This window comes from Sardina pilchardus, chromosome 14, assembly GCF_963854185.1.
Source record: "Sardina pilchardus chromosome 14, fSarPil1.1, whole genome shotgun sequence".
NCBI lineage: Eukaryota > Metazoa > Chordata > Actinopteri > Clupeiformes > Clupeidae > Sardina > Sardina pilchardus.
Window position 1 is genome coordinate 29885620 of NC_085007.1, and position 22384 is coordinate 29908003.

The 22384-nt window shown below is 53.4% G+C and overlaps 1 protein-coding gene across 1 annotated transcript in view; it reads left to right on the forward strand.

Moving 5' to 3' along the window:
- LOC134100599 (WD repeat-containing protein 7) overlaps positions 1-22384 on the forward strand; it is a 144728-nt gene that overhangs the window by 41357 nt on the left and 80987 nt on the right. Inside the window, exon 20 of the mRNA XM_062553886.1 lies at positions 8105-8215. Coding sequence (XP_062409870.1) covers positions 8105-8215 — 111 coding nt within the window. The remainder of the gene's footprint in view (positions 1-8104; positions 8216-22384) is intronic.

A 22384-nucleotide genomic window follows, 5' to 3' on the forward strand; every position in this document is an offset into this window, starting at 1 on the left:
CTTAATGGAAACACAGGGATTATTTGACTGCAGCCTTGCCTGCGGAGAGAGACTGCCCTGCTGCCTTTTGCAGCGCCCTCAAACATGGATTATGAGTTGAAACCGAAGGTATTAGGCTGCTATCAGGTTGGAGTGGAGTTTTGTGTGAATGTGTGTGTGAGTGTGTGTGTGTGTGTGTGTATGTGCACAGGCTTGTCCTGAATTGTTGTGGTCTGAAGAGAAGGAAGTGTGTGTGTGTGTGTGTGTGTGTGTGTGCGGCGGACGCCGGGCGCTCCGCAGCATACCCATTACAGCAGAAAGGTCAGCGGCGCCCGGTGCCACACACACACACACACACACCTGCGGCCCCTGCTGGGAGACACGCGGCCCAGCGCCACACAGCTGACCTTTCCCTCAACCCCCCCGTTCCCCTCCGCCACACGCCACGGCCCTCTCAGAGGCGGCCGTCCGCAGGTACGCACTCACCCCTCACACCTGCAGCGGGAGGAGGAGGAGGAGGAGGAGGAGGAGGTGGAGGAGGAGGTGGGGGAGGGGAGGCTGAAGGGTAGGGAGTTTGGTGAGCCCTCACCACATCAGCTCTATATTTAAGTCTCATGGTGTCACTGATACAGCCTTGTCCTTGGGAGAGGAGAGGAGAGGAGCGGAGAGGAGAGAGGAGCGCACCGGTGGACGGTTCACTGTGTTCTTGGCAGGACGGGTCAGTGTGTTGAGGCATTTGGGCAACTCAATAGGAATCGGTACACAGTGTGTGTGTGTGTGTGTGTGTGTGTGTGTGTGTGTATGTGTGTTTGTGTGTCTGTGTGTACATACTGTATGCACCTGTAAGGACGTGTGTTAGTGTGTGTCCGAGCCATGAGAGTGGCCAGTGCTGGCAGGTGATGGGAGGTCTTGGTATGCCTCCTGTGAGCCAGTGGCTCCTTCCAGCCGTGCCTTCATGAACACTCCAACCTGAACTCACCCCCTCAGCCCCCAACGCCAGCCCCAGTCCAGGCCAGTCCAGTCCAGTCCAGCACAGTGGCGCCCTTTGATCTGCCCGCATGGACACTCTTTCATTTCCTTTCATCCCTCGCTCCTTCCCTCTCTTTCTCCTCCTGTGGTGTTTGGACTGAGTGGCTAATCTCTGTGTAGAGACTGGCCTCTTTCAACCTCACCCACGGCCTCACGCTCGCCTCTGTATTCACACAGAAACAGGTGTGTGTGTGTGTGTGTGTGTGTGTGTGAGCACTTGTGTTCCTCCGTGCTGGAGTCGGAGCCACTCTTCAGGCTGCTCAGTGGCTGAGTATTGGCCGGTGGCCTGCGGAGGTAGACTGGACGCTGGCTGGACGCTGGCTGGCCGCTGGCTGGACGCTGGCTGCTGCAGTGTGGTGCTCCAGGCTGCTCTCAGACACACGGGCCAGTGTGGAGCGTGCCATCGTGTAAACACCAGCGTCTCGGCCCCACACTGACCAGGGGTCAGCACGTGTACCGTGGCCTCCTGAAAGACAGCATTGAGGCAAAACACTGTTGGAGAGCATGGAGCAGGACGGCCATGAAAGGATCGGTCAGTTGGAGAGAGAACGAGACGGAGCGATAGAGTAGATGTCTGATGGAAAGACCGAGGGAGAGAGACCAAGTGGGTAGTGACCAAAGAAAGAGAAAAAACCTGGAGGTGTAGAAACAGACCGAAACCCTTAAACATGTAAACACCTCTATCGACAACCCCCTCACGCCTGCCTCCACCTCAGATTTACCTGCACAGATAGAAGACTCGGCTTTATTTCTTCTTCTTCTTCTTCATCGTCTTTCTTCCTCCTCTCTTTTTTTCCCTTCTTTTTTCCTCTCCTCTCCTCTCCTCCCTGCGTCTCCCTCCTCCCCCCGGCCTCTCCTTCTCTTTTTATTTTCCTTTTATTGTGTGCCTGTGTGTGTTGTTGGGGGTGTGAGAAAGCAGACAGCCTGTGTGTGTAATGCAATTGGGGAGCAGGCCGTGGATCGATAAGCATGGTGAGAGGGGAATTAATGGGAGGCAGGCAGTCTGTCTATCATAGGGAGAGAAAGAGAGAGAGGGAGGGGCGGAGGGACGGAGGGAGGGAGGGAGGAGAGAGAGGGAGGCAGACAGGCAGAGAGAGCAAGGGAACGGGTGTGTGTGTGTGTGTGTGTGTGTGTGTGTGTGTGTGTGTGTGTGTGTGTGTGTATATATGTCTTGTGGTGTGTGTGTGTGTTTGTATGTGTGTGTGTGTGTTTGTATGTATGTGAGTGTGTGTGTGTGTGTGTGTGTGTGCGTGTGTGTGTGTGTGTGTGTGTGTGTGTGTGTATGAGTGTGTATATGTCTTGTGGTGTGTGTGTGTGTGTGTGTGTGTGTGTGTGTGTGTGTATGAGTGTGTATATGTCTTGTGGTGTGTGTGTGTGTGTGTGTGTGTGTGTGTGTGTATGTGTGTGTGTGTGTGTGTGTTTGTGAGGGGGGAGAGAGCACTATACTAGGTGGGGAACAGAGGGAGACAGTGGGGAGACACAAGAAAGTATGTATGGCTGTGTGCTTGTGCTGTGGAGAGGGGAATGGGAGAGATTGTGTATGTGAATGCCTGTGTGGGTTTGAGTGTGAGGATGGGGGGAAATACAGATTGGACTGTCTGTGTGTGCGTGCGTATTCGTGTGTGTGTGTGTGCGTCTGTGTGTGAGAAAGAGAAAGAGTGAGAAGAAGGAGAGGCTTATTGATGAATTGAGGTTTAAAGAGAGATCTGTACATAGAGGTGCTGGAAGTGCCAGAGCTGTTCCTGTGTGTGTGTGTGTGTGTGTGTGTGTGTGTGTGTGTGTGTGTGTGTGTGTGTGTGTGTGTGCCTACAGTATGTAGAGCGTTTGTCTGAGCTGAAGGCTGGTGTTTTGCTAAGGCAGCTGTAGAGCATCTGTCACCAGGTGGACTCTGGGTCCAGCGCTGCTGAAGAGCTGGCCTTTCTCACCAGGGCGTCTTTCATCACCACTCAGAGATGGCTGACATTCTTTTTTCTTTCTTCCCTCTCCCTTGTGACACACCTATCTCGCTCTTTCTTTCTCTCACCCCCCCCCTCTCTTTCTCGTTCTCTTTCTCTTTCTCTCTCCATCCTTCCCTCCCGTGAGACGTGTGAAAAGAGTTTATTGCCTGCAAACGCCGGAGACAAAGCACAAACTTGGTTTGAGTAAACAGCCAGGAACCCCCCCCCCCCCCCCACCACCACCACCACCACCACCACCACTCCAACCCCACTTCACCAATAACTGCTGACTGGGGATAGTCATTTCTCCCCCTCTCCCTCCCTCGCTGGGGGAGCAGGATGAGAGGAGAAGGGGGGTGGGGGGTAATGGAAAATGAGTAAAAAATGATTGTGGTGATATTGTGTTTGGGAGATGGCGCTGGAGATGCAGGAAGGAGGCCAGATCTATAAGTGACGTGCAGACAGAGCTGCAGTGACAGGACGGCAGGGGCACCGGGAGGGATCTCACAGCAGCAGTTATGACCAGAGCCCCGTATATTAATTACTCTCTCGGCTCCCGCCCGCACTAAACTTAATTACTGTTCCTCGGGAACACATTTGGTCAGGGATGATTTGACCTCCACTCACCTGGATATCCATTTTTAATGACCTTGACCAGTTTCAAGATCACACACGGTGCTCCAATTCCATCCTATTCTGTTATAGCTGGTGAAATTGGAGATGCGGTGTAGTTGACACCTCTGCATACAATCACCAGTGCAGTCTATGAAGGACCTGTAGTGTTTCGGAACTGATCTGTGGAGATGTATGCACAGACTAGCAGTATGATTGTGTGTGTGTGGCCATCTCTAGTCATGACTCATGGGTGTAAAACGTGTGTGTGTGTGGGTGTGTGTGGGTGTGTGTGCGCGTGTGTGTGTGTGTGTGTGTGTGTGTGTGCTTTGTAAAGAAAACGTAGTTGTGGGGTGGGGGAGTGTGTGTGTGTTGAATGGAGAATGCAGCAGGTACATCATCTCTTCCTGGCCGCTAAATCCGCCGGCTCCTTTGTGTGTCCTTAATGGTGGCTGTGGCCTCTGGCGGTGCGGTCTTGCTTGAGCGCTCCGCATCTGGAGATGATCCGGACTGAAGCGCACTTCCTGCAGCGCCGGACCCTGCTGACCGGCCCCCGGCCCCTCCCCACCGGGGCCCTCCCCTCCGCCCCCCCCGCTCGCAGGTGATTGGCCGGTGGCCACCTGACCCCGCGCTGCGCTAGTGAAAGGCCGGGGAATTGGAGCGCTCCCCCCGCTGGCCCACAACAAAGCCCCACGGCGCAGCAGCCGAGTGAGACGCTCACCACAAGCACTCCATCTCTCCCTCTGCACCTCTCTCTCTCTCTCTTTTTTTTTCTCTCTCTCTACCTCTCTCTATCTCTCTTGTGTGCTTTTTCACACTTTCTTTCTATCCACTAAATAATCTCTCAAGCTGTTTCTCTCCATCTCTTAGGCCTTTTCTTCCTCTCACTCATCCTCTCTCTCAGTCTCTCCCGTCTCTGTGGGCCTTCAGTCTCTTCTCTTATGCCTCTCCCTCTGTCCTCCTTTCTTTTTTCCCTCTCTCCAGCTTTCTGTCTTATTAGTCTTCCTTTCTTTATTGTCATGAATCCTTTTTGTCATCCTTCCTTTAGTCTTGTCCATCTTTTTTCATTTTCACATCTTTTTTTTTCCACTGGTGTCCACTCTTACACCTCATGGCACTGGCTGTGATGAGGCTCTGAGTGTGTGTTTGTGTGTGTGTGTGTGTGTCTGAGTGTTTGTTTGTGTTTGTGTTTAATGTCTGTGTGTGTCTGTCTGAGTGTTTGTTTGTGTCTGTGAGTGAGTGTGTTTGTTTGTGTCTGTGTGTGAGTGTGTGTGTGTGTGTGTGCCCACAGTTGAGCAGCAGTGCATTGGAGCAGAACTATGGAGTATAGGTGACTGCTCTGAGCCGCTCCTTACTTATATTAGTGTCCACAGCACTGTCCACTCCTGCGCTGGCCTGTGCCCTCACGACTCTCTCTCTGGGCTCAGTCCACTATGGCCGCCTTGGTACTGTACTGTATGTGCCACTCTGTCAGGATGTCCGGTGGGAAGTTTGAGTGTGGGTTGCTTGTTAGGCCACTGCGCAGCTCTTGGGACATGGTTGGAATTGTCGTGAAGATGTATGTGTTTATGGTTGTGTGTGTGAGAGTGTGTGTAAGTTTGAGACTCCTGTTAGGACTGAGGACAGGAGTTGGTTCTATGTGTTTGGGGGGGGGGGGGGGGGGGGGGGTGAAGGCTGCTGCTGTCCCTGCAGCGCTCCCCTCCACTGCGCAGGTCAGTGATTGGCCTCTCCAGGGGTGTGCAGCCTGGGAGCGCAGGGGCCCAGCTGGCCCAAGGGGTCAGGACGGCCTCTGGATGGATGGCCATGAGGATGGATGGATGGATGCTTGGATGACCAGGTGATTAAAATCTGCTGCAGGCCATGGTCCAGGGAGGGTGTGAAGGCTGAGGATGCGGAGGGGGGGGCGGTTCTGTAATCTTGCCCTGCCCCACCCCCTACCCATGGGGTCAGGCCTGATTGACGGGGAGGCTACAGAGCTGATGAAGGAACAGTTTGAGCAGCGGCCTGCACTCTTAAATAACGCTGGCCAGTGAGAAGCAGCGCTGACCATCACTGCCCAGCGACAGACAAAAGGCTTAACTACACCTGTCAGCCTCCTCTCACTCCATCCCCTCCGGCCGCAGCAATCTTCGATTCTTCAGAGGACGCGGCGTGCCGTGTGTCAACAATAACTAATAATATTGCTGCAGTGGGGCTATAACTTTGGAGCGCGGATGCTCACTCCTGAGTTACGTAACGTTGTAGCAATATAGAGCTTCACAGCACCAGTTGTCTCTCTCTCTTGCAGCAGGAGAGCTCTTCACTGACACCTGCCCTCTGTTTGATGAGGCAATTAGTGATACTCTGAATGACGTTAGTGCCATGTGGATCATTTGTATTCTGCATGTTCACAACATGAAGGTTGAGTGCCAAGCGTATGTAGTTTGGATCGAGAGGCATTAACTAGTGGAGTTGGATCCGGAGGGCAGAGATAAACTCACTTTCGAAACCCTTTCCTTCAACAAAGTTTTGAGCTCTTTTCTCCCCTAAGCGCTCGGCGGCGGCGGCGGCGGCGCAACAGAAGCGGAATGATAAATATTTGAGCGCGTCCTTGGCGGGGCTCCTGAGCAGCCCGCTCGCCGCCCGCCGCACACACCGCCCGCGCCGCGTCTGAGGGTGGACGGACCGACGGCGGCCGACTCGTTAAGGAGATGTCAGACACGGGCGCCCTCTCCTCTGCTGCCGCCGCCGCGCTGAATTTTAACAACGGATCGCAGAGAGGCACAGAGAAAAGGATAAATAGAGAGAGGGAGAGGGAGAGGGAGGAGGGAGGGAGGGTGGAGGAGGGGCGAGGCACTGCTCTCCGGGCCTGGGGGTTAACAAGGCTGGGGAGAAGCAGTGTGTCATGGCTGACATGGTCCGTTTGACCTTGCAGGAGGCCCTCCTCTATTCAGGGAATGGCTGCCCAGGCAGGGAGTGGGGGCTGACTTATGGGGCTCCCCTGATCTATGTGTGTATGCTTGTGTGTGTGTGTGTGTGTGTGTATGTGTGTGTGTGTGTGTGTGTGTGTGTGTGTGTGTGTGGCACTCTTTCTCTAATTTACACGCTTGGGTGGGTGACAGCGTTCCCATCACCCGAAATTCACGGGAATTCTAATCACGGCTGCTCCGTGGGATCCTGGGGTGACCTTTATGAATGGCACCTGCTCACGGACGCCGGAATCACCTCGGCGCTCCGGTTATCACACACCCACACTGACCACTGCTGCTTTGGGCTGGCCTCAGGAAGTATTTAGGCCTTTTGATTGTCACCAGGATTGGCGTTATATCATAACAGCCCACCCCACCCCACCCCACCCCACCCCACCCCACCCACGAGGGCCATAATCTGTCCAATCTCTAGCTCATGTGCACTGGTGAGCAATAGGAAGTGAAGTAAGATGGAACCTTATCAACCTGAGACAGGGCAACATTCTTCTCTTTTATTCCCTTTTGTATGCACTATACACCAGTTTGAACTGCCACCTGGACCTCGGGCACATTATGCACACACACACACACATACAGTACACACATACACACACACACACACACACACACACACACACACACACACACACATACACACACACATACAGTACACACACACACACACACACACACACACACAAGCACACAAGCACACAGGCACACATACAGCACAGTCCCCTGTCCAACCCTCCCATGGTTTTGTCTGTGTGTGTGTAAAAGCTTGGCGAAGGCTAGTAAGCGTCGCGTTCTCTTTAAGCGTGTGACTGCTCCGTGGCGGAGGTTAATTGAAACATAAAGCAGCGTGTTCGTGGCCAGGCGGGCACTAATCAATCCCATCCTCCTCCCACGGACTCGCGCTCTTCATCAAATGCCAGCCGCGTAAAAAAAAAAAGCCTTGTCAATATGGCGACGGCAAAAGTGCCACCACGAGATGTTTATTTCCTTTGTGCGCGTGTGTGTGTCTGTGTTTGGTGTTCCAGGCTACTATGCTATAGCATGAAGGTAGCCTAGCCTACACAACCCCCCCCCCCTCTCCGCGGTAACTGTCCCTTTCTCCTCACTGAGGAGGCCTCCTTCATTAATTAGCACCAAGCAGAGATTAGCTCATTCTCACCTTTAAGCAGCATTGATTAATTTGGCTGGCTCTAATGAAAAGCTTATTTTAATTGGTAATTCCAGGATAAGGGCTAAATTAGCCCGGCGAATAAAAATAGGTGTAATCGCAGAAGGGTTACAGGCTAATAAAGCCACCAATAATGCCGGCCCCCCACCCACCCCTCCATGAGCCCTGATGAGCTACTTAACAAGGGCAGGAGGAGGAACAAGGAAAAATTAGGGACATTAACTGTGTATGTGTGTGTGTGTGTGTGTGTGTGTGTGTGTGTGTGTGTGTATGTTGGGGGGGGACTATATCCTTCCTGAATTAGTCGTCAGCACTACCTCAACTTAATGAGTTAACACGCTGCAGAAGAATGAAGGCTGGGGAATAACCTTTGGCTAACCCACGCATGTGGATGTGTGTCTTGTTTCTCCCTGTAGCCACGGCAACTGAGGCGCCCCAGCCAATCCCGCCACCCCCTGAGCCCCAGCCAGTGGAAGTGAAGGTCCAGGAAGAGGAAATAGATGTGACCGACGATGACATCACTGCAGGTAAGCACAGTGAACTTCTCTGCCTTAACCTCATGAGGACACTTGGCACTCAAGTCTATCACACACACACACACACACACACACACACACACACACACACATACACTGTACACCTACACAGACACAGACACCCATACACCCATAAACCCATACAAACACACACACTCACACACACAAACACGGAGTGAACATGATCCATTATTGACTGTTTATGGTCAGGTGGATGCAGCACAAACTGACAGCTGAGTATTTGATTGGCCATAGATGCCATTGAAATGTAGATGACCCACTCGGTCAAGCACTGTAAATTGCAGTGTGTGGAGACCAGAGGGGTCGTCAGAGGAGGTGGACTCATATGTTCTGCTACATGGTACAAACATCAGCGATGAGAGACGTGTGTGTGTGAGTGAGAGTAATTGCAAGCGTGTGAGTCTGTGTCTCCATGCATAATCCCTTCCACAAATTAGGTGGTCATCTGTGTCTGTTGAGTTCTTGACCCTAATCAGAGGTGAATGTCACTGTAGCTGTGGGCAGAGAGGGGTGATGGTGGACAGAACTGAGAGCAGTGGCTCACATGTCCCCACCTGAGATAAGTGGACACGCAGTGGCTGTATGTGGTGCAGCGGAACACACAGAGCTGGTCAGCACGCTGGTCCATGTACAGTAGCTCAGCCCTCAGGAGATGGACGACACCTACTGGCCTCCTCTGTGGTCTTCTGGCAGACTCCCTGACTCCCTGTGCCCGGCAGAAAATCCCATTTCCTGCTCATCACAGGGAACACACACACACACACACACACATAAACACACACACACAAACAGTGAGGCATGTGAAATGCTGTCTTCATGCTTTTAGAGACTGTAGTGGGGAATACATCCAGTCCACCCCATACATGCTGCCTATTCACTCTGCTGTATGAGATGTCTGTGTGTGTGTATGTATGTGCGTGTGTGTTTGTGCAAATGACCCTTTCTGTCCCCTACAGAGCCCCCCTCACCTGAAAAGCATGGAGTAGTTTGAGTTGGCCAAATGGTGGCATGTGTGTAGCACATGACATGACTGTCCTCAGCCTCTCCAATCCCCCTAAAGCAGGAGGCCCCAGATAATGGCCCTCCTTCAGGACGACTAGATAGGGATTTAGAGGAGAGGGAGACGGCCAGACTGACGGGCAGAGAGTCCTCTTGAGTTTGGAGCGGATCCTGGAGTCAAGCATGTGAGCTGCCACTTATGTGCCAGCCAGCTGCCAGCTCAGGTCCATGATCCCAAACAGCGCACACACACACACTGGGTCCCCGAGTGACAGCTATCCGTTTGACCTTAACTAATAAGTCCCAATGTATTGAAAAGGGATGCGGCGAATAAGCATTCCTCACCCCAACACACTGCTCTCAGGTGTGTAGCAGATAAAGATAAGAAGGAGCAGTGGCTATTGAGATGGGTTGTGTGTGTGTGTGTGTGTGTGTAAGTGTGTGTGTGTGTGTGTGGGTGAGCGAGGTCTAAGGTAAGCGCTACTTGTGCGTCTCTCTCCCGGCTGACAGGCCAGCGCACTGTTATTATTGTGAAAGTAATGACACTCTCCTCCTCCAAGGTGCTGCTGTGATAGCCCGCAGTGCTGCCTGATGTCACGAGCACAACCATCACTCATTACTGTGGGAGCAAGCGTGTGTGTGTGTGTGTGTGTGTGTGTGTGTGTGTGTGTGTGTGTGTGTGTGTGTGTGTGTGTGTGTGTGTGTGTGTGTGTGTGTGTGTGTGTGTGTGACAGAGGGTGAAAAGAGAGCGGGGTGTGAGAGATAGACAGGGCGACAGGGAGAAAAGAGAGAGAGAGGAGGCGAGAAGAGGAGTGTGTTAAGGTGAGAAGTCAGTCTCTCGCTGGTGAAAACACTGCAGAGCTATGTGTCACCTTGAGCTGTGATTGATACCAAGCCCACTCCAAAGGGTCTCACTGTCAGCCACGCCAGACAAATACAGGACATTTACAGCGCTGCACGTGCGTGTGTGTGTGTATGCATTTGTGTGTATGTGTGTGTGTGTATGTATACGTGTGGGGGGAAGGCATCTTTAAATCCGCATAGTTCTCCTTTATTGCTAGCTGGTCGACTCTGATGTTACTAAGCCATTCAACCCTCAGAAAACCACTTATCTTGGTGTGAGAGAGAGAGAGTGAAAGAGAGCTAGACACACACACACACACACACACACACACTACTATCGACTATTATTATTTACTATCCAGAGCAACTATTCTGTTGGCCCGTGAGTGCAGGACTTTGTAAATCCTTCCAGGTGTTGAGCGGCTGCTCTTCTCCGGTGTTATCTCACATGGCACTTAATAAGCTGCTGCTAGTTAGCAAATTGGAGTGTGAGCGCGCGCGCGCGTGTGAGTGTCCTATGGCGTCACTACACCCTGTCCTGCGATCAATGGCCGCCAGGCCTCCATTTGAGATTTAATCCTATTAAAACCCAGCAATAACAATAAAATCATTGGCATCAGCTGAGGTGTGCTTTCCCGTGTGTGTGTGTGTGTGTGTGTTGGTCGGGGGGGTGGTGGGGGAGGCGCGGCAGAAGTTGCTGCCCAGGCAGTTTTCTGTGTATCACGGACACCATCCGAGGAGACGGCTGGCTTCATTAGTAGATTAGTGAGGTTGATCCCGCCAACACATCCACTCAGGGGCCCTAATGAACCAATCGGGTGAGAGCCGCCGGAGACACCCGTCCAGAATCCCTAACGCAGGTGAAGTGCACGCGCACGCACGCCTTGTGTGATCCGCCCCTCTCCACCACTCTCAGCTCTGGAGCGCGCCGTTTCTTTTGCGCTCCGTGCCGACATTTTTGTCTGGGTATTTTTGACCGCTTTCGGGAGGAGTGATTTCAAAGCCGCCTCTGTGGTCATCCACCATCTCCGGGCACCCTGGCACTGACCGCCCCAGTTGCCCTGCGGCCGCCCATCAGACAGGCCCATCAAGATGTCTGCGGCAGGGCCGAAGCACTCATTGTTTTCTCGGCGATGGCAGCGCGCTTCATCAGACGGATGAACAAACCGCGCTGCACACGCCCGCAGATCTGTTCTCTCCCCCCCGCGGTGCGCTTGGCGTTTAAGCTGGAGTGGCGGAGGTGTAATAGATGTGCTGGAGCAGGGTTTCAATTTTGGCCCTTCACCGTGGGACCAGGGCCCATCGGATTGGAATTGGTGTAGTGTGAATTTTTTCCCCCCTTTAAATAAAGACGAAAAGCAGAAATGTTGGCCTAGAAAAACACAAGGGTGAAAGAAACAGCCCTCACCCCCCCTGCACATCCAGAGACCTGTCTCTGTTTTAGTTAGCCCGGCTAACAGATTTAATACCGCGAAAATAAATGGAAAAACATATTGTCAATACGTGAAAAATGAGCGCTGCGAAATGATAAATTGTCAGGCGCGCGTGGGCTATTGACTGGCTGCGGCAGGCAGGCAGGCAGGCAGGCAGGCAGGCAGGCAGGCAGGCAGGCGGGCCCGGCTAGATCTAGCTGGCTGGCCAGAGAGCACCATTTGGTTTTTTCTGGGCGAGGCATCGCCGTGGTGATTACTCACGAGGCTCTGCACCAGGCTTGGGCTCCACGTCGTGTGGTGCTAGCACTGGAGCTTGTGTGTGTGTGTGTGTGTGTGTGTGTGTGTATGTGTGTGTAGGGAGACCTCCTGTTCCCAGGAGAGGAGTGTGTCGGGGCTGGTGTGAGAACTCTGGACTGCTGTGAATGTTGTGTTCTGCAGCACCGCGGCAGATAGTGTCAGAGTGTTTCTTCTGCTGGCCGCCTATTAGTGATTTTTCTTTCTTTTTTTGTTTGCAGTAGCAGTGCAATGCTGCATTATTAGTCTTCAAGATGGTAGCATTAAATCTGAATGTTGTGTTATTGTTAGAGTGTGCGCGCAATACATTTAAGTGAATTCAATACACTTCCTCGTGTGTGTGTGTGTGTGTGTGTGTGTGAGAGCTGGTTGTAGCTAAAGGAAAAGCTGTCTGTGGTTAATGTGCTGCATGACGTGTAGGCTGGGGGGTGGGGATGCCTGGGTTATTAATGCTCTTTAAGGAGAGGGCCACAAGGTCACGCAGGTATGGGGGTCGGAGAGGGGAGGAACATGAGGATGGGCAGAGAGGGAAAGAGAGGGAGTGGGAGAGAGAGGGAAAGAGAGAGGGAGAGAGGGAGAGAGAGAGTGGGAGAGAGAGGGAAAGAGAGAGTGAGAGAGAGAGAGTGGGAGAGAGAGAGCAGGAGAGGGAGAGATGCGTCGTCATCTCCAGAGGCTCCCCCCTCCCTCTCATCGATTCCGCGGAGTCTGTCTCCGGCACCTAATGTGGTTAAGTGTCTTTTCTTAATCCCGCTGAAACCGACCCCTCAGCCTCCCCAACAAAGAGGCCGCTAAACATTAGCTGCTCGTCCCGTCATCAAGCGAGCGGGAGATAATAGCCCGGGCCACTCACGGGGAAGAGCCGCTCTTAATCCAACATGGCCATTTCTCCCCCAGTCCGCCCGCCGCTATAAATAGGCCTGTCTTGCTTACCGCTCAGTGCCTTGGCTTTAACCTTGATTGTTGTTTGTGTGTGTGTGTGTCTGTGAGTCTGTGTTTGTGTGTGTGTGTGTGTGTGTGTGTGTGTGTGGGTAAGAGCAATGCAATTTGTAACATGTAAGAGATCCTGTGTGTGTTTACGTGGGTGAGCAGAGCAGTTTGTTGTGTGTACAGTATGTGGGCTGTGTGTGTGTGTGTGTGTGTTTAGGATGCGTGTGTGTGTGTGTGCGTGCGTGTGAGCACGTTCTAACCTGAGCGATGTAGTGTCTGCGGAAGGCTCCAGAAGAGTGGATTGCGGCGGGAGACTAATTCGGAGGAGAGGGGAGAGCGGGGTGAGGGCTGGGCCACGCCATCTCCAGCTCAGGGGCGCACGGGAACCTTGAGCATTTCATTAGAGCGCAGAGCAGTGGGAGAGAGGCCACCGCGTCCTACACATCTCTCTGTCCTCCAGCCATAGGGTGCTACAGACACAGACAGACTGACACACACACACACACACACACACACACACACAAATACACACAAATACAGACACAGACAGACTGACACACACACACACACACACACACACACACACAAATACATACACACACACACATACATACACACAAATATACACACACACACACACACACACACACACACACACACACACACACACACACACACGCTGCTACAAAGTCAATCGAGTGCTCATAAAGAGTCGATCGAGAGCTGTGTTAACCATGATCATTACATGTGACAGTATTAAATACGCGCCATTGTGTGTTATGACAGATTTCCAATGCATGCGGATAGGTCAAAAGCTCAGGTTGCTATGTGATCATAGCCGTTAGTCTTTAGTTTCCATAGCGATGTAATGGGTGCGTCGTCTGGTTGCCGGCACTGTTCCAGAGTCTGTCCACACAAAGGCAAGAGTCACTTATTCTCTATGTTACTGTCATCACACCCAATAGCAAGGCACTCACGCTAGGCAGAATACATCACATTGGCTCATTGTGTATCGCATTTGGTCTCTCTGTGCTCAGTGTGAATACAGAGAGGTAAACAAGACAGGAGACGTACCAGTCATCTCAATGTAGCCGAAATGTAATACAGTGCACTGCAACGTGGAAAAGAAATGTGACAGAAGAAACCTAGAAGATTGCGTTTTACTCAAAACTCAACGGAAAGACAATGCAGTTGTCTTTGTTATGCTTGAGGTTTTGTACTGCCATGCTGCATTGCCTGTGTCTGGCCTGTTCAATCAAGCTCACTCCCGATGACAGTGAGGTGTCTGTGGGTCCGAGGTCTGCCCTCTTCCCCCCTCCCCCCCTCCAGGAGATATCTGAATGCTCTCCTGCCACGGAGTGCTGCTTGTCTCTCGCCCATCTGACATTTGGGAGAGAAAAGAGCGAGGAGAGAGAGAGAGAGAGGGAGAGATGGAGGGAGAGATGAAGAGAGCGCACGAGTGAAATAAGGGCCGAGCTGCTGAAGGTGTGGGGGATTAGCGCGGGCGCAGAGCTGTGCGTTAGCGGGCAGCGCTCCAGCAGGGAAAGGTCACTGGCTGTCTCCCGGCGACGGGCCGCCGCCCCGGCCCCTCTTCTCCCAAAGCCTCCCCTGCGCCTCCCAGCATCTCAGCACCACTTTTATCTCTAATCCGCCGAAAGCCCGGCTTATTTATTTATTTCCCCGCACATTCCCACAGTCCTCCAGCCCCCTCGGAAAGTGCCGGGCCTGCCCAGCGCCGCTACACGCAGAGCCTAACAAAGCCGCTCTCCACGGGAGCTAAGAGCAAAAAAACGAGGGGGAAAAAAAAAGCAGACAGACGAAGAGAAGCTCGACATTCTGCTCTTGCAGACGTTGGGCTGTGTTCCCCCCCACCCCTGCACTCTTTTACCGCAGTGGGCCCGAGCAAGTGGAGGAAATGCACCTGAGCTGGAGGGCTTAGCGCCTCTTCAAGTGCAGAATATCCCCCTGTGATGGTAACAAACACCTGAAAAGCCCCCCAAATTGTCGGGCGAAATCCCCTCAACAACTGGAGTAATCTGCGCCAGGTGCGTCTCCACAATCTAGCGAAGTCTTCTTAAAAAGTCTGTCATTTCATAAAGCTCCGCAGGAGTGTGTGTGTGTGTGGGGGGGGGGGTTCACCCCCAGACTGCCCCCCCCAGCGTGAGGGCCGTTTCATGTCTTTGAGCGCGCTCAGTGGCCGGCGTGCGGTCCTGCGGGGGTGGACGTAGTGTCCTCATGCGTGGCATTCCCCGAGGACAAGGGGACGCATTTTAAGCAGGGCTCCTGCTGCCTAAGTCCGAGTGACGTGGAGGCAGAGTTAAGCATCAGAAGGGGGACCCTCTGTCCAGGTTTTGGGCCTGTGACCCCTCGACCCCTGACTGGTGGGCACTCAGGGGTCAGCAGCGCGGAGCTGTCACTGTAGCCGTGCTCGAGCGTCCTCCGGCGCAGCTGGCCGCCATTTTGTGGCGCTCAGGCAGGAGAATCAGGCAGCAGTCTGACACCGTGTGTCTCAATCACCTCGTGTAGAGATGCATCTTTTAGTTCGGAATTCCTGGTTGATGTTTATTTTTAGAAATGAACGGTTTTCACTGTTGCTGTTGAAATGAAAACGAACTGAACTGTGTTTTAGGTCATGTAAAAAAAAAACTGAATAACAAAGACGAAAAGATGACCACAGACCACGGCGCAGATGAAGAATCAGAGCACAGGTCTAGCACCAACATCGTGGGGAATAAAATAAAACAGCGCAGCAGATTTCCATCGCTCTCTCCAATATGTCTTGATTAGCGTTGAGGAGGCCCCGCGCTGCTGAACGCATTAGAGGTCTTAGCCGTGTGGCCCAGTGCAATCTGATCCTCTGTTTAAGTTCATTAGGCAGACGTGTGCGTCCTCACCCTGGGCTGTGGCGGGGGTCAGCGCGGGGTCCGGCGGCCTCCTGCCCATCCACGCTGTCACATTAGGGTCCGCGCCCGTCCATCCGTCCGGAGGGGTCGGAGGTCAGGGGTGAAGCCGCCGTCACCTCTGATGTCATTACGAGCGGCTGATTGGGTTTTGTGAAACGCTAGCCCCTCGCGCTAATCCAATCCGGGCCTGCTCGGGGAATCCTCGGCCCGCTCATTTCAAGTCATTTTCCCAAAATGGATGAACTTCCTCAAGTAGGGTGACGGTGTCACTCCCAACCCCCCCCCTTCCCCCAATCACAGACACCGACGTTAGCTGTTTTGTTTTTTGCCGTAGAAAAGTAGCCATTGCAGGGGAAGTTTTTTTGTGTTGAGCCGAGCCGGTCAACCGAGTGCTGTGCTGACGGAGGGACGGACAGGCGGGGTGGACGGGAGTGGGCGGTGTGGAGGGCGAGAGGTGCTGCTCTCGGCCAGTGGCCAGCAGCGCTGCAGGACGAGCCTCTTTTGTCTGAGCAGATTGTGTGCGCCGCTCCTGCTGCCGCTTCTGCTGCCTCTGCAGAGGGCAGTGATGTCACAGGTCGGAGGTCGCGACCCCGGTCGTGCCCTGTCCGCTTGGACCTCCCCAAGGACCCCTTTCCTTGGCTTCTCCTCTTTCGCCCTCCTCCCACTCCCTCCAGTAGCGCTCTCTCCCTCTCTCTCTCCCTCCCTCCTTTTTTTCCCTTTAATCTGCGCGCCTCATCTCTCTTTTTTTCCCTGCGCTTCTTCACCTTCTGCTCTTTTCTCTCCTTCTGCTCACTTCTCTCCCTTCTCCCTCGCTCACATTCTTTCTCCAGTGTTGTTGTGTGTGTGTGTGTGTGTGTGTCTGTGCCTGTGTCTGGTATCTCTGTTTTTCCCCTCCATTTGTTCGTAGTTATGTTTTCACCGAGCATTGATTGAGTGTTAACCCAGGCGAGTAGGAATATTGTTTGTCAGAAAGGCTGGCTTTGGAGAAGGTCTCCGTACTCGATAAATCTATGGCGGGGGTGAGGGAAGCAGCCGCTAAGCCTTTGGCACGGCGCAGAACCACCGCTGCTCTCAAATGGGCCTTTTGTCTTTATTAATCGCCCCGCTCCGCCGCCGCCGTCTCATTCTCCTGCAGCGCGGCGCCCCGTTATCTAGCGCACAGCACAGCGCTGCCCACCGCTCCGCTCAGCTCCGCTCAGCTCGCCCACTGCTGCTGTCTCTTCCCCCTTTCTCTCCCTTCCTCTTTTCCTTCTCTTGTCTGTCGCTCTCCCTCTCTCCTTGTCTTTCACCCCTCCGCCCACCTCCACCCTCTCTCTCTCTCTCTCTCTCTCTCCTTCATTCTCTCTCCCATCTTCCTGGTGGCCACTGTAATTGCAGTCCGATCAGCAGTGAATTGGGGATGGAGGTGTAATCTTCAGGGACAGAGAGCGAGAGAGAGGGAAAAAAGAGAGGGAGGGAGGGAGAGAGAGAGAGAGAGAGAGAGAGAGAGAGCAGGAGGATGAGAGGGGGTAAAGAGATGCATGAGGGAAGCGGGAGGCCAATCTGTCAGCGGGCTGTCCTTCATTTTGGGGGGTCACGGGGGAATTTGACCCCTGACCCCGTGCGCACGCCCTGCGCTGCTGGTCCTCGGCGCGGCGGCCCGGGGGTCTGACAGAGCACACAAAGCCCCCCTGCAGCTCACCAGCCAGCCCTCACGAGGGCTCCCCAACACAGACACACGCCACACGCCTGCACACACACACACACACACACACCACACCGCATGCAGCTGAACCACACACACACACACACACACACACACACACACACACGCAACTGAACTGCACCCCCATACACACAGTGTTAGTGTGTGTGTGTGTGTGTGTGAGTGTGTGAGGTTGTTGATGGGCGAGCAGGCTGTTGGCTCTGAGCACATCAGATGGCTGTAAGTCTTGGCCTGAGCAGCCGGAGCTCCATTAGCAGCAGACTGACCTGATGACTTCATAATGTGGGCCTCTCAGACCAGAGTCCTCTACACGGGAAATACTTATATGGGCAGCACACGCCACACCAGCAGTTAGAGCAAGACCAAGTCTGTTCAAGTCTGTTCATGTTTTTTTCCTCACTCGATCTAATTGATAACCGCATGTCGCTTGTTCCTCAGTAGAGTGTGTGTGTGTGTGTGTGTGTGTGTGTGTGTGTGTGCGCGTGTGCGTGCGTGTGCGTGTGTGTGTGTGCGTGCGTGTGTGATATGTGCGTCAGACCCCTGTAGTGTACGTTGTCACCATAAGGTCTTGGTGGTATTGCTCCCTCTCTACATCATTCTCCTCTGTCAGAGGGGTTGGAGTGTGTGATGAAGGTCAGTTGGAAAGAGTGATGAAGAGGAGGAGGAGGAGGAGGAGGAGAAGTGTGGAGCGCATGAGACGAGGGGAGGAGCAGAGGGACGAGGAGAGAAGAGGAGCATGTCTGGCGCTGAGTTTACGAGCGCTCGTCACAAAGACAAAGGGCTGCCCTTGGGGCGGCTGCAGTGCTCTCGTAAATCTCCACGCCGCGCCGTAAAAAGCGGAATAAAAGACAAATAAACACACTTTCAGTCCCCCGCAGGGCCTCACACACCCACCTCGGCCCAGCACACGGCACCCACGGGGGGTCCGGTGGCACTCCTGCCCACCCCGACATGGCCCCACGGTCCCTCACCACCCAGCTTTTGTGTCTCCCACAGACTGGGAGATAATATGTGGGAAGAAAGTTGAGCGCAACACAGACAGAACCTTCCTGAAGAACTTTAGCGAGGAGCACAATGCTACTCTCGTAGCACTTACTGCAGCACAGACAGGCCTGCACTCTGACAGACACATTGGGTTTAATGGCAAGTGCAATGAAAGTAATAAACACATAGAGTACTCTTGTCCACACACACACACACACACACACAGACTCTCACACACCAACACACACAAATTGTAGCATCTAGCGGGAAATGAACGGGGCATAGCTTAGTGTGCCTTAATCCAGACTGATGAGGAGCACTTAGCCGGGGCCTCCCCTCATCTGCAGCAGGGCCTGCAGTACCACAACACACCACAGCACACCACGCCAGCAGGCTCCACAGCTCACACCACTCCCAGGAAACATCTTCGGAGGCCGCTGACAGCTTGTGGCAGACACTCCGAAACCACGGCCCGTGTGTGTATGTGTGTGTGACCGTGCAGACCGTGCTCCTCTAAAACAAAGCCCTGTGCTTTTTGAGTGTGTGTGGCAGAGTGAGAGATGGTGCAAGAGAGCAGGAGTGTGTGGGTGGTGATGGAGGGAGTATGTGCTACTACTACTGCTGCTCCAGCTCTGTACTCTGTCACCATGAGGCCTCAGCCGCTCTAGAGCAACACTAGTGCACTCCGGCAGGGAGCCTCAGAAGCCTCAGTGTGCTGGTGTGGTGTGGGACACCCGGAGAAAGCCTGGCACGCTTCCATTTGTCCCATCACCTGGACTCAATGAGACCAGACCTGTGTCTGTGCAAGTGTATTTGTAATGCATTTAGTCTTCATATGCATGCAAATTTAGATTGAACTCATTAAACTGGTGCAAATGCCGGGAGCCTCACACACACACACACACACACACACACACAGAAGCGCGCTACGCAGCCTCTGACGGCCCCCGCCTTTGTGAGTGTTTAGCTCATCTGTTTAAGCTGTGCTGTCGGCACCTCGCGCTCCGTCACTAATCAATCAGAAAAGGCCATAGATGGATTGGAGTATTGATAAGGGTAAACACTGCCTTGTTTTCTTTGAGAGACTTCGCTGATCACTGCCTCTCCCTGTGTGTGTGTGTGTGTGTGTGTGTGTGTGTGTGTGTGTGTGTGTGTGTGTGTGTGTGTGTGTGTGTGTGTGTGTGTGTGTGTGTGTGTGTGTGTGTGTGTGTGTGTGTGTGTGTGTGTGTGTGTGTGAGCGTCTGTATGTCTTTGTGTGTGTGTGTGTGGGAGAGAGAGGTATAGAGTGAGTGGGTGAGCGAGTGAGAGTGACTCTTTGTCCTCACAGTCCAGTACTCCTTCAGGGCCAGGTGAGCACAGTGGGAATCCGATGTGTCCTTTTGTGCCTGGAGATGAAATCCACCACCCCCCTCCCCTCTCTTCTCTCTCTCTCTCTCTCTCTCTCTCTCTCTCTCTCTCTCTCTCTCTCTTCTCTCTCTCTCATTTTCTCTGTCTCTGTCTCATTCTCTCTCTCAGCTCATAGCACGTTGGCTAGGCTCTACCGTGGAACTGTGGGATATATTGGGCCAGGCGGGTGGTGTGTGTGTGTGTGTGTGTGTGTGTGTGTGTGTGTGTGTGTGTGTGTGTGTGTGTGTGAGCCTGCTCCCTCCTACTCACCTCATCCGTTTCCCAGCGCCGTCTCTGGGCTACGCCTGCTCTCCAGAAAGCCTCGCCTTCACCCGCTCGACAGGGGGGAAGAGAGGAGCAGGGAGAGAGAGGGAGAACAGGGAGAGATGGAGGGAAGGAGAGAAAGAGGGAAGGAGAGAAAGAGGGAGCGAGCGATTGCATGTGCGAGAGAGAGAGAGAGAGAGACGGAGAGAGAGGGAGATAGATGGATGGATGGAGGGAGCGGGGGGTGTAATTGTAATGGATGGGCACTGAGGAATCTGATTACTGGAGCAGGTTGGGGCTCTGCTGCACCCCCTCCTGTACAGTAAACAGGGGAAATGGACAACATGAGCAATGAGCCTGGGGGAGGGGCCGCTGCTTTGGTGACAGCGCCGGGTACGCCGCTTTTAGCCTCACGTGTGCGGCCATATGTGTGTGTCTGTGTGCGTGTGTGTCTGTGTGTGTGTTGGTGTGTGTGTTGGTGTGTGCCTGTGTGGGAGTGAGTATATAGATGGAGGTGCTCATTTTGCGAGCCCTCTGACAGCAGAGAGAGCCACGGTCCACGGTGAGAGCAGCAGGCCCTGGTTGCACTGATGTGATTTCCCACAGAGCGGGCAGCGCCAGGGTGGACAGGGCAGCGCCAGCGCAGTGGTCCGGGTGGACAGGTGAGCGCACACACGGCTGCCTCCGCTGCTCACTCCTCTGCCCAGGGTCTGCAGGTGAACAGCCAAGCTCTGGTGTGCTATCAAAGTGAACTTTATCTGCCTTACCATACTGAAGCAGAGAATAATCTCAAAAGATCGAAAGAAGAAATCCCAGCGTAGATGACCATATATGTACGTGTGGAAAACAGACGTAAAGAGAAGAGAGTGGTGCACCAGGAGCTGAAACTGATGGACTTGGGGAGAAGAGAACTCCATGAAAGCCGCGCGCAGAAACACAACACAGAGTTCCTCTCCCATGCTGCTTGTGGAATGTTCTTCAGACAGCGGCTGATCTGCGGCTGCTTACATGTAAAAGCGCTAAGAGGGCCGGCTCTGTAATGGGATCCCACCCTTGGCACACTGCCCCCTCCAAAGGTGCTAAGCGCGGGCACGGCGGCTCCTCTTCTCACCTCACAGGGCACTTATGATGGGGGAGCGCCAGCATCACTGGAGAGCTCTCCACTCTCAGCTCCATCTCAGCTTCCTCTCGTATCCGTCTCCATCTCCCCTCCTCTCCTCCGCTCCTCCTCTGTGGATACTCCAGGGGCTTGGAGCGAGCGGCTGATTGCAAACATGACTCAAGTCACTGGGGGGTTTGTGATGACTGAGCGTGTGCTTCCTCTACCATTCTCTTTCATCTGTTGGGTTACGTGCCGGTTCCACCCCCCTCCTCCCCCTCCAAAAAAGGCATCCAGATCAAATTAGCAGCGGATCAAATCGGAGCCATTGATTTATTGACCCGACTTGTAATTAGAACTTTGGAAGCTAAATAAAATGGACTTAACTTCTAAGGAGATTGAAAATCAATGGGACGAACCTATAGAGGGCTTGTTTCCTCTACTGTTGGTGAGGAGGCTGCAGAGTGCCATGGTGTTGACCATTGGCTTTCTCCTCATTAGGAGTGCTGTTTGAGATTCATCCTTCTCCTCATCTGCTTTTTAGTGCACCGACTCATGAAGTCCTCTACTCTACTGAAGGTCTTGTTCTTGTGGAGGACTTGAGAGGGTGTGGGTTTGTGTGTGAGTTTGCATGTGTGTGTAGTTGAGAAGAATGCTGTTTTGTGATCAAGGCTCTTGGTTTTGGTGAGAGGAGAGGCAGGCCTGAGATGTGAATTCAGACAGATTAATTTTTAAACACCCAGAGGCCCGCTGTGAGTTTGACGTTCCAGCTGGGTTCACTGAAAAATTCACACAAAAAAATAACAGTTAAGAAAGGAGGTGGGTTTTTTAAGGTGGGGTGGAGTGTGTGTGTGTGTGTATGGGGGAGGTGGTAGGCCTAGTTGCTGCTTTGAAGTGTCCGGTGCTGTCCAGGCTGGACGCCATGGTGCCCTAACAATGGCCCTTGCCTGCTCCCATCTCCCCCTGCGCCTCCCTGATTAAACCCAAATTAAAAGGGCCTTTGATCGGGGGCCCGGCCCGTTGGAGGGGCCCCATGAGGGGGTAAGAGTCTGCCAGCGGCCCCAGCCTGCCTCGGCCCTAAGCCCCTTAAACGGATCCCAGCGGGAACTTTGTTGGGTGGTTGACTTCTGCAGCCTGGCAGACCCCCTCCACCCCACCCCACCCTTCGTGCTGTATTTATTTTTCTCTTTTTTTTTGGAACATGAGGTTTGGGGGGAAGTGGAGGAGGGTGTGTGTGTGTGTGTGTGTGTGTGTGTGTGTGTGTGTGTGTGTGTGTGTGTGTGCGTGTGTGTGTGTGTGTGT